The sequence below is a fragment of the Hetaerina americana genome, unplaced genomic scaffold, assembly GCF_022747635.1.
Source record: "Hetaerina americana unplaced genomic scaffold, ioHetAmer1.1.p SCAF_4, whole genome shotgun sequence".
Classification (NCBI taxonomy): domain Eukaryota; kingdom Metazoa; phylum Arthropoda; class Insecta; order Odonata; family Calopterygidae; genus Hetaerina; species Hetaerina americana.
Window position 1 is genome coordinate 70,136,168 of NW_027286985.1, and position 15,655 is coordinate 70,151,822.

The window sequence follows — 15,655 nt, forward strand, 5'->3', positions numbered from 1 at the left end:
TCTAAATCTTAATAAATGTGCACAATTCAAAACTTCGATGCTTTTCGGGATGTAATCGTTGGTGAACATGAAACGCGAGTCTCGCCTTAGGAAAGTCAAGAGAAGGGCTTTGATTATAAGAATAAAACTATTCGAGTCGCTGTGGTTCAGTGGACGCTGAGTATTACTTATCTTAGTCCGGCTCAAAGCTAGCTACGTTTGTTACGTCTGAGGTAATTATTATCATAAACCCCTTTGGATTAAGACCTCTGACCCCAAACAGATCGAACTTTAAAGAGCCCTGCGTGAGTAAATAATTCAGGAAGGCTTCAAAATTGGAAGCAATTCTTTGATATCTATTGTCAGAGCAAAACATTCCTTCTAGTACCATAATGTGAAAATTTTTTTACATTTAACCGCATCCATCTTTCTCTGTACAAATATTTGATATTAATTTTCGACTGTTTTCAAAGGACTTAAAACGTTACTCTAATCATTATGGCACGAGTGACATGAATGAAGTGTATTTCTTATTTGGGACCTTTGTTTATGACCATATTTTGACCAGAATGATCGCACAGTACGTATTGTCCATATTTACGTGAACTATTTTATTGTAGAAGGTGCGGGTGCGAGTGGGGACATCAGGGAACAGCCATGTATGCCAAAAAGGACTGTGCAATTAAAAGGGAATTCATTGCGCGCGCACTGAGTAAAGATATGAATGAAAGATTATGAAAGACTGTAATACGAAGCGAAGTGCTTTAGGGATGTGCGATTTGGTCTTTTAGTCAAGAGGATGATCGTAGGCTGGAATTTGGGTTTGATAGAGAATGTAGGAAATAAGTTGGGCAGAGAAGAAGACAAACGCTGAAGTTTTAAATAGGGCGGTCAATGTGAAGAAGTGACTCAGGGATATCGGAAAAAGGCAAAGAACTTGAAAGGAGGAAACATGGGTAGGTGAATGTTGAGGGCCGTGATAGAGGGGGAACTTTGGGTAAGTGGGGCAGAGAAAGGACGAGAGTAGACGGTGTTTTAGACAGCATGAAGGCAGTCAGAAGTTAGGAGGAAATGTAGAAGAATATAATGAAGGTCTAAGAAAGAGGAAGTTATCGCAATTATTGGAAATACATTTTTCATCAGGATCGCCAGAAACCTACCTATAAATGGATAGAATATCTTGAATGAAGTTAGGGTCATTGGGAAACAAACCTTGACCTCGTTGCAGACCTCGAACCTCAGATCGCTCCTGACAAGACTCTCAAACCTCTTGGCCAGCTTGCAGTGGTTTCTGATGTACGCCCGCAGTCCCTCGAGGCCGTAGCTGCGGATGACGAACCACAGCTTGAGCGCCCGGAACCTCCGGCTGAGGGGGATACCCCAGTGCCGGTAGTCGATGCTCTGGTCGGAGTAGCCGTGCTGCAGATAGAGGGGGTCGACGACCAGGGCCTGAGTCAGCCTGTACCGATCCCTGACCCACATGGTGGAGCAGTCAAAGTTGGTGAGCAGCCACTTATTCGGGTTGGTATTGAAGGAGGAGGCGTATTCGATTCCACGCATGAGCGGCTTGAACTCGGGGCAGAGGAAGGCGTTGCCGGCGTAGGCGCCGTCCACATGCATCCAGGCGCCGAAGCGGCGGCACACGGGCCCGACCTCCGAGAGGCAGTCGAAGGAACAACACGAAGTGGTGCCCAGCGTGGTGGACACGAAGAACGGCACCATCCCCGCGCGAGTGTCCTCCTCCATCGCCTGTCGGGGAGACACGATACATCACAGACAGGTCTAATGTGATACGGACGCGTGACCATCTCCTCGGCGATTCCAGATTCACCTATGTGCCTTCCTTGTAGATAGCGGTCTCAAAGACCAGTGACTGGAGACGACATATTTTTCTACACCTCTGTATAGGGAATAATTCATAATTTTTTGCTCGGCACACGACGTGTCTGGCCCCTGTTTCACCATATCTATGAGCAGAAGTAATTATTAAGAGAGACGAGCGAAGCTGAGGTAATTTGTGCCATTAGAGATAGTTTGATGATTTGGTTAGGATAGGATGTCCAGGGAATGGAGGAATAGTGAGAAAGCCGAAGTTGTCATTGGCCTACTTCTAACGATAGGCGCCAAAGGGTCCACAATCTAACGTCTCATTCGATGGACGGCGTACTTCACTTGAAGTGCTCTCTGCTTTGTATCTCTACTAGGGATCGTGATACCCCTGCAAAAGTACAATCTCCGGGATTGAAACCCCAGTCACCTGGTTCCGAAGAAGCCAAAATTAACCACCGAACGATCCCGATCTTTCCCCGTTTCTCCAAAAGGATATTTCTTTCGTTTAAATAATTAATTTTTCATAATTTTTCGGCAAAAAATTGCTCATTCTATAGAAATATCCCCAATGCGACTCACTCCAGTACCCTTGTAACAAGAGTTTTAGTATTTTATCTTTTTTTTTGTGTTTTCAACTTTCACAATTTTACCGCTTATTCGCGATTTAGTTTGTTAATATTTTACTCATAGACAATGATACTGGCATGTATTGAGATATGGATGGGCAAACACAGCCTTAAGGTGAATGAAACTTAAACCAAGGTATTGTTGCTCAATAAGAGTAGGCAATAAAATCTTCAAATTAGACCATGAAAAATTACCTGATGGAAGAATTTTTCTTTTTACATATAAAAATCATTGGTGAACAATGCAACACTTTCAGAGTGTAACAATCATTCGCATTTACCGATATTCGAACCACGATCAATGCGAATTATTTTCACAATCTGAAATTTTTACATAGTAATAAACATTTAGCGGAAAACATAGCTCCGTTAAAAGTCACTCTCACGGCCTCTTCCGCAGTTTTTAGAAGTGATTGAAGAAATTTTGCATCAAATATCATTTACTTCACCGATTCTTTTTCAGGAGACCGAATACGGGTTTATTTGATTGCAATTTAGAAAAAATCGGAATGATGCCTCTTTTAAGATTTGGCTTATTTCACAAGTGCTTAGTGTTAAAGTTTTGGAAAAAGAGAAATTCCCACCCGAATTCCTACTGCATCGGAAACATCGAAATGGAATGTGTACATTCGATTAAATACCTAGGGATTGCCGTCACTCACGATCTCTCCTGAGCGGAACACATACGGGGAATGTGTGGACAAGCTAACAAAAAATTAGGATTAAGTAGAAAAGTACTAATTAAATGTTATAAAAAGGTCAAAGAGAAATGTTATATGTCGTTGGTTAGGCCTCATTAAGAATATGCTGCAAGGATATGGTATCCTCACTAAGTTGAATTGATTGCCGGATTGAATCGCGTGCAGCGTAGAGGACCTATATTTTTAAAACGTTGTTGTGATAAACTTAGTAGCGTAACCAAAATATTAGAGTAGCTAGGCTGGGAATCACGGAGCGGAGGTTAAATTATAGATTAAATCTCTTGCATAAATTGGATGGAAGGTCTCTTAAGCAGTGATGTGCCAATGTATTACTACCCCTATCGTAATGTAGCAGGAGAGATCATGTAAATAAAATTAGAGAGATTAAGTGTGGAACATATAGATTTGAGATGAAATTTTTTCCACGAACGATAAGAGATCAAAAATAATATTGTCCGACCAGTATGCTCGGGTAAAAATTAGTCTGCTGTCTATTCACCCCCGGCCACACACTCTAGGGGTGGCTTGCAGGACACTAAAATAAAATCGAAAAAATAAAAAAAATATGTAGCTTCTGAAGGTGTTAAGAAGTTTTAGAAATTTGGAAGTGGGTCAGCACACTTTGGTGATTGAAGGGTAACCGTTAATAAGGCAAAGTTGTTTTGAGAATGGACCCTCATCGTCAGCAGTAAAAGACTCGATTGCCGGCACACTTTGCTGTACATGTCACATATTATTAAACTATTTTGCTGCAAACGGCGGGCGGAAATTCGTTTTATTTTAATGCTTTATCTGGTGAAGCTTCCGGAAAATATTCATTCTGCACGGCGAAATAAATGGTATGCACTAAAATATCGTAGTTCCTTGTCACCAAATCAACCCATGTGACGGAAATTTCCCGCAAGCAGAATTAAGCCTTTAACAACTCGACGACGCGAAATCCATCTGAATGACATCATTTCTTTTTTGTCTTTCAATTGTTTTGGTATCTTGATTTTTTTTAGGTTTTTCATGAACTTTAATGGATGAAAGCAATTTGCCATAAAATTAGAATTGTAACTGGTATGGGATTTGATATATATATATATTGATAGGTTAAGATCCCGCACCAGCTTACAGATTTAATCCCTTGCATACATTAGAAAGATGTCTTTCAGCAGTGATGTTGAGAATGTGTCATTACCCCCATTTTACTATGGTAGGAGGGATGTCAATAAAAATTAGAGAGATTAAGTGCAGAACAGATAGATTTGCGATGACATATTTTCTATGAACGATAAGGGATCAGGATAACATTGTCCGACCGCTCTGGTCAATATGAGTCTGGTTGTATTCACCCCCTGCCACACACTCTCATTTGGCTTTCAGGGTACTAAAATAAAAAAATAAAAAATGTAATGCTTTGTAGCTTTTGAGCGATTTTTTTCTGCTACCGTCAATCGTTTCTTGAGGCGGAAGACATTGCTGGAGGGAGGTGACCAGACTGTAAAGACCCAGCGCACTGACCCTTTGGAGAGCATCCCCTCGAAGGCTGCAGTTGGCGTCAGGCTCGAGGATCCTCAACTTCACGAAGCAGATCATGGCGGCTTTCTCGACGCAGGAGTGAGACTCCTTGGAGCAGTAGGCCATGAGTCGAGACAGGAGGACCCCCTCCGCCACCTGCGGCTCCTTTCTCTTCAGCTTGGTCACCGCCTGGGCCCTGGCGGACAGCATGCATACCAGCACACACTCACTTGCCGACGTCTACGTCGACATAGTAGACATGCAAGAGAAAGAGAGGCCACGTGCGCGGTTAGCGTGGTGCGATAATTGACAGGCGGTGTGGCTCATACCGTTTGTAGCCTCGAGCGATTCGACGCGTTTCGTCGCATTTCTGATTGCCTCGCTTTGATTCGCGTCAAAAGGAGTATTATGGTCAATTCATCAATTCTACCAAGCTTCCCAGGCCGTGGGCTGAGAATCAGTTGACGAATGAAGCCAACGCTTCGAAGCGAGGTTATGGAACAGTAAGCAGTACGCTGGGGCTTCAACGTGCTTGAAGCGAGTTCGGGATGTGTCCTTTTAGGCTTCGCCTCTAGATGGAATGGAGTGAAAAAAGTGAAAAAAATTAATCACTCATTGGTTATTCATTACCTTTTATCTTTATTTCTAGTATCATCAGATTCTAGCAGTATGTCTATAAGTTGCGAATGTGTCTTGGCATTGTATAATGGCACACTAAAGTTTGATGATTGTAGGTCCAATAGTCAACTCATTATTCATTCGCAATATTGATTTTACCATCTGTTCTTATCTAATATCAATATCGTATAGCTTTATTGATTTGTTATGAGGCGAAAAAGAATATTATTAACATTATTATTTTCTTTTGAGTTTATATATTTAATAATTTACAACTTTGCATTGGAATCGTCTATTTACAAATTTTTGAATGAGGTTATTGAAGGCTAATTAACCCTAATTTTTATCAACTCCAAATATATGATTCTTAACGAGCTGAAGATTAATTTGGATCCATGTCAATCTTTGTGTGATATGATATTGCGCACAACTGGGCTGATATCACTTCGCATGAGGTTAAGCGAAGATTACACTTACGACAGGATTGAATTTCCGAGAACCGATTAAATAACATTGTTAAGGGCTCGCAAAGATACAGCTAAAATCTTGAATGGAAGAAATAAAAAAATGAGGAAAAAACTCGAGCAATAAATGAAATACTAACTTAGAAGAATGGGATTAAGAACAGCAGGGGAAATCTCGGGAAGATCATAAAAAGGGTACATAAAAGACGGTAAAGGAAATAATTAAAAAGATAAGCAAGGAAAGAATAATGAAATCAAGAATAAAATAATGAGAGGTATGAAGTGATTTGCGGAATAGAAGGAAATGGGTGAACGCGGATCCCTTAATTGATAAAATGAATACACAAGCACTGAAGCGATTATAGTCGACAAAAAAACGGTATTTGAGTAATTAAAACGTGGTGGATAGAGCCTTGATATGATATGCAGATTTTTCAAAGGCAAGGAGAGACAGGCAAGAAGAACCGAAAGTTTAATAATTGACCGACAGTAGGACGCTGAAGGAAGCTGATAATACTACCAACTTTATGAGCAAAAAGGCAATACAAAATTCAGAGAAGGTAGAAAGAATTATAAAATAACTTGATGCCCTTTCATTCCTTTTTTAAAGACTTTGGCCAATTAACGAAGTCGATAAAATTCCGATAAACATACATGTGAACATAGAATTTGACGTGCAAGTGAATATACTGGGGCCAGGGTGGAAACTAGATACAGGGATAGAGAAAAGGCCAGGATTAGTCAAGTATTCAGGGCGAAATAGCAAACAAGATCCTTGGATATCATAAATGCCTAGGATATCTTCCTAGTTCTCAATGTTCAGACCAAACGCAGGATGTGATTTTTGGGATCAATTCATTGCTAAATAGGCTAGATGATTAAGTGTATGTCTTAACCAGAAATATTTTAATCACCCTCCCGAAAACAGTAACACAGGGGCACTTCAGAAATATTGTATTGTACGCGGGTAGTTTGAAAGGTTCTCGGAATGACGAACAGATCTCGGTGCTAGTGCAACGAGTGTCCCGCGTAGTAAAGGGTAATCCTTTATGAGTAAAAACGTAACGCGTCAGTGGTCTGAGAAGAGATCTGTGGTGCGGACGCCTGTCTGCTGTTTTTCCCTCTGTAGTGATTTGTGAAGTTGGAAAAAATTGAGATTCGAGGAGTATTGAAAGCTTCATTATAAAAGGTGTGAAACCATAGGAAATTCATTTTGACTTTCATAACACTCTGGGGAACACTGCACCTTTATAATCAACTGTTGCCGATTGGACAAACGAGTTCAAATTTGTTCGGGACAGTTTAGATGATGATCCGCGTAGTGGTCGGCCAAAGTGTTCCACTACCCCAGATATTGTTTCAAAAGCGCATAAAATGGTCATGGAGGATCGTCGATTGTAAGTGCGAGAAATCGCTTAAGCTGTAGATGGGTGCTGCGGCACTTAGGCGGGCTTCAGTTTTCTTGGATGCGTACGCTATTTTTCCACTGGTTAAAATGTTACTGTATAATACTACGCTAACCTCCTGGACCAGCTACAGCAAAAATTCACGAAAAAATGCAAGGAAGGAAGTCATCTCTCATCAAAATAATGCACGCCCACACACAATTATCATTGCCATGGCGAAAATACGTGAACTAAGGTACGAATTTTTGCCAAACCCAATTTTATTCGCCTGTTTTGGCTCCATCGGATTTCCATCTCTACCCCAAGCTTGAAACACTCCTCGGTGGTCGGAGATTCTCTTCAGAGGAAGAAGTAACAGCCGAAGTAGACGGATATTTTGCAGGCCTGAAGGAATCTAATTTTCGATATGAGATCAAGACATTGGAACATCACTGGATCCTTGATATTAATCAGAATTTCTCTACATCAAATCAAAATTAAATAGAAAGTGGCACGGATGAAAAATCAGGATGGATTCAAAAGAGAGTAATGCACTTTTTTCATTCATATGACGAGGTAGTTCGAATGTGAGAGGTAGCGTAAAATAATGCGGGAGAAATTCAAGCAGGCTTGGAACTCAAAGTCAGTTAAAAATCGTGGAAGGGTTATTTAGTCATTCAGTTAAAAAATAGAAGCCCTTATTGAGCGCATCTTAAATGCACTGGAATGCCTCACAAGGAGGAAGTCTTTAAAAATTATATATTCCATTAAAGAAGGGGAACAGTAACCACAATCTCAAGCAGTTCAAGAGCTTAAGTTATGAGTAAGAGGATGGTGAACGTAATAGGAAGGAAACTAGGACAAGAATTGCGGAGTACGTCGTAAGCGTCAGAATGATTTTCAAATGGGAAGGAATTTCTGGCGGGGATTACGAGGGAAACTCGAGTAACTACCAGGGAAAGGCGTAACCGATGTCTTTGGATAGACGAGGGGGGTGTATTGGAGCTCTTGACACGTAGGAGCAGAGTAAAATGCAGGAAAAAAGAAATTGAATGGAAAGTAATAAGGAGGAAAAGGGTCAGGTGTTGTTGAGCAAGTTGATTGGGACGGCACAAAAATGTGTGCGTAGCGATGATGAAGCGAGGAAGGGGAATATCGAAGGCTGCGTACTGAGGAAAAATTGCGGGGTCGTTCAAGGCTTTTAGTTATAAAATGTAGATATATTTTTCAGGAATTATTCCTACGCATCAAGTAAGCACAGGAAAACTATTTTCTAAGAATGTACCAGGCAGACCGTAGTCGCATCCGCGATTCAAAATTCATTCGTCATGGAAAATTTCACTCCAAGTCATTTCGTTTTAACTTTTACGAAAACGGAAGTAAAGATATTTTTCAGGAATAAAGTTTTTAGTTCTTTTCATGCATACGGAGTATATAAAGTTGTGCACAGACAGATTTGTAATGTTGGCCTCTTTTTCTCTCTGGATGATTCTCAACGAGCAATTTTGTTTCTTTACGTGAATTCATATTTCGGATATGTTTAATCTTATGACACACTAAAGTACTCAACGGAAAAAAAACTTTAAGGCATGAGAGTCGAATACTCGAACATGGAATATTTATGATATTTTGCCATTCCTTAATTGGTCATCGTGAGATGGTGACACACTTCGGTAACCCATTAGATTGTTCATTGGGATTAATTAAATAAGTCGAATCCGCAAACATAGGCTGCAAAAAACTATCAAATTATAGCTACCGCCGTTTTTTTTTACTTATAATGCATCAAACGTTCCCGACGTCCTCGTTTCTGACGATGGGAAATCAAATTACCTTCCGTTACCGACCGCGAAATTGGACTAGTTGATTAAACAAATAACATCAATTTCAAACCTATAGTTCTCTACGATATTTACTTATCTATATTGCGAAAATATCTGTATAGAATGGGTCAGAGTTCGATTACAGATGACGTCTTTGGGTATTATCCTTAGCTTCACCCAAGCTGAGTAAAATTTCATGCATGAGAACTTCCTGGGAAAACAAAGGTGGCACAGGGGAAGGAGCTGCCACCCATACTAGGTGATATACTATACGATGTACTATGGTTACATATCAAATCCAACTTTGGGTTGATTACTGTCCCAGTTTTGGTCGGATTACGATCGAGTGGATTGGTTGGTTTGATAGAAACCGCTTTAGGAAATATCGACTTAAGAAAAGGGAGACATGTAGACAGAACCAATAAAAAGAAGAGGTATCATCATTTAGTTTTTCATCGTTCTCTTAGGTGTCTCTATCGCATCCACGGTTAATTTCTCGACCATTACGGAATAACTCTTAAACTTTATCGCTCAGAAGGAGCGAACACTCAGTTGCATTGAAATGAGCGTCGTCCAAAACCTTAGCTCTTGGGAAAACTTAATATAAAAAATAATTGTAATTTAACCTTAATCTTGAAAAATAAAACTCTTCGAGATTTTTAACACACGTCATGAATTCAACCAACCGCGGTTTCAACATGTTATATAATTTACCAAGGTTAAAAGCCTTGAAATGACACAAACTAGACGTATCTACGCTGTGGGTGTATTATACGCTGTGTGAAAACTAACTTGGTGAGTTTTACTTTGCGAGAATAAATTAGCCACTAACGTAAAGCTCACCATAGGCACCTGATTATTTTAATGCTCCTTGATGAAAGGGTGGTCCGCAAAAAAATACAAAAACACGTCTGCAACACCCAGCCCCTCGTCCCGCTCGTATTAAGCTATGCCTCATCTATTGGCTTTCCCCATTCCTTACATCAGGAATATTTTTACCTGCACGAGAGTCCTTCTTCGGGAATGAAAGAATGCAAATGATTTTCTGTTTCTTTACAGTGCGCGCATGAACTTAATGAAATCTTAGATTTGTCATTGCACGTATTCGATTCCGTTGTGCTGTATAGGATAAATGTTAGTCTCTGTTATTTATGTTAGTTAGTCTGCCAGTAATGATCATGCATTATATCATGCCTTTTCCTTCATGTAGAGAGCTTATTTTTTTAACAAATACCCTGCAAGCCACTGCTAGGGTATGTGGCCGGAGGTGAATTCAAAACAAGACTTATTTTTACCCGAATATGACCCTACCGCGGGCGGACAATGTTATTATAAACCCTTATCGTTCGTGGAAAATTATGACATCTTCAAACTATTTGTTCTACACTTAATCTCTCTAATTTTATTGACTTCTCTCCTACCGCTGTGCGAGGTAGGTAATAATAGGATGTCGCGTTAACAAACAAATAACATTCGCGTGGCACCATCTAGGTTCCGTGCTATCTTTTATAAATTTACTGTGAATGGACTTGTTGACTGCTGAGCGCGTGATCCCAAGGAAGTGATTCCACGTATCCTCAAATTACAATCTTTCTTAAAACTTGCAAGTTAATTCTGGAGCACGCACTGTGTAGGCCATTGAAGTCCCTTTCTTTAAACAAGTAAATTTTCCTTTTAGGCTTCTTATTTCGGACCCAATGTAGCGAAAACTTAGCATTTACTGCCCTATGGTCACTAATGTCTTTATTAGTAACTATAGTTAAGACTTTTTAGGGAATATTTGTTGCATTCGAACGAAACCATGAGGCCCCATTGGCGCGGCGAGTTTTTGTAACTTCATCCAGAGGCAAGCCCTTCTGCGGAAGGTAAAGTCCATGGTAGCAGGTGAGATTTCCGTTGAAATTCTAGGCATTCTTTGGTACATCCGTAGCAAATAGTGGCTAATTTACTGGATTCTCATCCCATGGCTCTGGATTCGATTCTCGCTTCTGGCAGTTTCTCTAGGGTATCCTGAACCCTCATTGTGGCCGTACACCCCCTATTGTGGCCCTGCATGTGGAGAGAACTTAAAGTGGATTGCGGCGTCCGTCTGTCGGATGGGACGTTAGATCATGCCATCCCTTGGCGCCTTTCGTTAAGACTAGGTTAATGCCGATATCGCATTTCTCACTCCACCCTTCTTCCCCCATTCTCTGAAAATCCTACCTCTAATAAAACAACCACCAATCTCAAGAGGCATGAATGATCTCAGGCATCGATCACCTCCCCCAACTACTATGCACTACTACCTCATCGTCAAATATCGACGCGATAAGGAGTGACGTGTAGTGATACTTTCTTCTGACATCCTAAATTTCTTCAGTCTCTCGAATTAGCGAATAATTATTATTCGCAACGATTTGGACTCTCTTAATGTCTTCCTCCGGGTGATACAATTAATGGCGGCGGCTGATATGGAAGGAAATTGTGTGTCGTTTCCGGCGTGGCGACGATGTGCCATTGGAGGCACCCTTCCGCCGAATCCGCCTTGCCCCCCTTAAAACCCACCCTCCTTCCCTTCCGACCCGCCCCTCTCTCCCTCTCTGTGTACAAAAGGATGGGTATCACGGAGGCGAGTAGGCTAGCGGTTGGCATTTTCCCATTGCCCGCCGCGAAGTCCACGCCCACTTGCACTCTCTTCGCCATAGTATCTCATATGAGTAGCTGCAAGAGTGACCTCTAAACGGAAAAGAGCGGCTTGATTTCTGAATTCACTTTTCACGATACATATTAAACCTTAATTATTCCCCATTATTGACAAGAGTGTAACAATAAGTCCATATAATATAAATTAGTAAAACAAGGCGCATCAAAAAGAATTAAATCCCAGGGGATTTAATTCTTTTTGATGCGTCTTGTGTAGGAACTTGAGGGAATGATCGGTTTTATAGTCGTTTGACCAAGTGTCTTGTTGTGGTTACTATTAATGACCGAATGGCTTATTTTATTTTTTGGACCCTTCGAAAAACAATTTCTTGCTCAAATTTTCTTTTAACATGACCAACTGCCTAACATAACAAAAATTTAGACCAGAGTGACACTTTTTAATTACTTAATGCATATTTTTTCTAGTTTTCACAATGCTGCTCAGCGCATTAAACAACAACGACCCCGCCTTTTTATTTAATCAAAAATAAAAGGTGAAAATTGTTTTTGTTTATGTTATTGCATCATCATTTATCAATGAACGCCCTCAAAGTTAGCAAATAGTTAAAAAGCTTTCTCGCATTCGAAAACGGTAGATTCACGCCATTAAATTAAAATCCTAGCTGACCAAAAAGTATGAACAGAGTCACACGCAAGTTTTAATTACTCTTACCATATCATTCAAACAATTAATGTAAAATGAATGAACATTTTGAAGTAAGCAAGAGTAGACTGAAGAGAAAACAACTTATCGGGAACCTGAAGATGCTTCAAACTACACTGATGGGGATAAGGTAATGGTGAGTCGAGATAGGCCGCGCTAAACAAGTGAATAAGACCAGGTGGGCCATAATCACTTTTTCTTTTCCTATCTCATTTTCTATTCATATTTACCGAGGAAATGGTAAGGTTGTCTTGGTAGGGGCTGGAGGCAAGAGTGGGGAATTCTTCATATGATTTGCGGATGATCAAACGTAAATGAGTCAACCAAATGATTACAATTATTACTCGGTGCCTGGCAGAATAAGTGTGATAGGTATGATATGAGAATTGATTACAAAAAAACAAAAGTGATAAAACTCTCCAGAAATAGGAATTCTTAGTCAAACATTAAAGTTGTTTCTTCCTTTTTATAGTTTCTAGGACATCTGCTAGAACAGGTAGAATAGTTCAACTATTTAGGAAGTGTTTTAAAGGTGGGCGAAGTCGTAAAGACAACAGAAGTATAATTGCATAAGGTAAAGACAATTAAACAGAAGTGGGATTTGATGACATGCTTCTTAAGTTTTAACATAAAGGAAGACTAATGAAAAAGATAATATAGAGGGTAGTTTTATGTGAAATGAAAATTTAATTTCTGAAGAAAAACTAACGATGAAGCTCAAAACATGGTATGGGAAGAGAGATGAATGTTAAGATAATTTCGGAGGCAGAACGAGTGAATGGAGGGTATACTAAGGGGCAATGGTAATTATCTTTCGTACCCCAGGAAATACCTTACTTAAACAAATTCCAAAGGAACTGCGGGAGATACCGCAACAGTAACTTTTAACGGAGTCATCCTCTAATGTGCATTTCAATGCAACAATTTCGGAGTGTAAAAATGATTCGCCTTGACCGGATCCCAGTCAAGGTGAATGATTTTTACACTATGAAATTGATGCATAGAAATCTTACTTTAAGTAAGAGGTTAAGCAAGATTACGTTGGGTAATAGGGAAGAGAATGTCGAAAAAGCGTGGTGGAGGAAGGTAAAGAAATGGTATTTTGAATTCAATCTTTCTGGATGAATTCTACTTGTAAGTGTCCTACCTAGGCCTCTCTGCTCACTTTCTCTTCGAAGTTCTTCATTTAGTCTTCTCTCTATCCATTCAGCACCACATTTCCATCAGCTCCAGCCTTGTATTCACTGCCGCACCCCATTGTTCACCTTTCACGTCCGTCAAAAGTAGGTCCCACACTGAATTTTTAAGGATCCACCAATTTATATTAACACTGGTATTATTTTCCATTAGTTATTGCTTCTTTTATGCTTACGCTTACTTTATCCATCTTGCTTCTTCCATAGCTGGTGATCTTGCTTCCGAAATAGAAAAACGCTTCTGCTTGTTTCAATTTGTCTTTCCTTAGTCTTTATGGAGATTTTCCTCTTCGTTCATCGTCAATAAAATACTCAGTCGATAACAGTGAGAACACTCAGTCAAAATACTGAGTCAAAAAAAAAACAAAAACAGTCAGTCAAAGTAGTCAGTCGACACTCATTCAAAATCAATAAAATACTTGCTTTCAGATTCCAAAGAAGTATGTCATATTTAATCTATGAGCATGCAATTTGTTCTTGTTTTCGGGTATTCGATTCATTTCGTTTCGAAAGCCGCTTTTTCCAAGACTATCACATTTCGCCTTGGTTCTCCCATGTCTTTACTTTTAACCACAAGCTTTTCTCGTCATTTTGACCACTCGAAGTAGTAGCTTAGATTTGATCTTTTTTGAGATTCCGAAATATCCTTACTTGTTAGCATTTTCACTGCGGTTGGTTCAAAAACATGAGATGACTTTGCTCGACCTTCATTTTTAGGGAGAGAACGAACAAAACGGAATCGATACTTATAAAAGACAGGATTGCGACCGAATCATCTCAGAGTGATCGAGATAAAACGCCAAATGGCTTCGGTAGAAGCTGTACATATTCGGTGCCATCATGAAAATCTCAACGCTTTTGGAAGTCCATGCCCTAATGTGCTCTCGCTGGGCCCTTTGCCTTTCCTCTCTTCTCGCTTCCGTCGAAATTGGCGCCTTATCCTACGGACTCTGCCCCGGCGAAATAATTCCCCGCTAAGGAACGGGCGCTGTTGTGATGGCGCATGGAAGAATGAGGCGGCGGCCTCTCTCGGGCATAGAGAGAACTAATTGCATAGCTCCTCGGCTGTGAATGGAAAGAAGACCGCGTTTGTCGGATGGACGACTGATTCCCTCTTGGAGGTCAACAAGTTCGTACTGTGAATCAAGGGTGACGATCCCAATGCCAAGGAGGGCCTTATCTTTCTGGGGAAGCCACTGTCTTGTCATAGTACTTAGAGGGAAGTGATCGACAAATTTTCATTCAGAAAAGACCTTCGAGCCATTAGGAATATGGAGGTAATTTTAAGGACATTATAAGGAAATAGAATAAGGGTGGACAGAAAACCTCGGCACTGATTTACTCTAAACGATAGGCACAAAGGGGTCAACAATTTTACATCCCATCTGACGGAAGGCGCTCTTCGCATAGCACCCTACAATTAGGAGTTGAAATACTGTATCACGGAAAAGTTCTGCTCCGCTGGGATTCGTGTCGTCGTGTCGCAGTTCACGAGCACGGTACTACGTAGATGGCCCAAATATTTTCTAATAGTTGAATACTTTTTATTCACGTTTTAAACTTATTTAACGCAGTCGTCCAATGGACAGAGTGCTAGCCTACTGACAGGAAACCCGGAATCTACTCCTCACAAGCTGTCTGAGTTTTCGATTGCCATTTCTTAATGAGACACTGCAGGCGGCACGGGGAAAGGAACTGACCCCTTCCCCCAAACCCTGACGCTTGAATTTCACTCCCCGCAACGTTGACCTTAGTATAAATTAAGAGAGCTCTACCCTCACGTATAACACCAATCTTCGGATTGATTACTGTTTTTTTAACTTATTTACTGGACAAAGCCCAAATAACCTGTGATGCCGTTTTAAAATTAATGATGGCTGCATCGGTGATTAATATCTGTGTTTCGAAAAATTTTTTTAACATGGAATCTCAATAATGAATTAATGCCGGCAAATGTGATAAAGGTGATTTCCCGTAACGAATTACAAGTATACGATATCCGGTACAATCACGTAATTCTAATTTTCAGACATTTTTGTTTTTCTAATTGTAAAGGTTGCTAGAATTACTGGGGCGTCGTGACGCCCACCCATAAACTGCCACTGATGGTTACTAGGGTATGACGGAAAGTACAAGTAAATCTTGAAAGATAAAGCACGAGGTAATTGACTAGTATAATGG

At 40.3% G+C, this 15,655-nt stretch overlaps 1 protein-coding gene across 1 annotated transcript in view; it reads right to left on the reverse strand.

Annotated features, from left to right (window-relative positions):
- The window catches only part of Tdc2 (Tyrosine decarboxylase 2), a 66,142-nt gene that overhangs the window by 30,959 nt on the left and 19,528 nt on the right, over positions 1 to 15,655 (reverse strand). Inside the window, exons 5-6 of the mRNA XM_071589872.1 lie at positions 4,643 to 4,879; positions 1,192 to 1,728 (exon numbers count right to left, since the gene is read on the reverse strand). Of these exons, the coding sequence (XP_071445973.1) occupies positions 1,192 to 1,728; positions 4,643 to 4,879 (774 nt within the window). The remainder of the gene's footprint in view (positions 1 to 1,191; positions 1,729 to 4,642; positions 4,880 to 15,655) is intronic.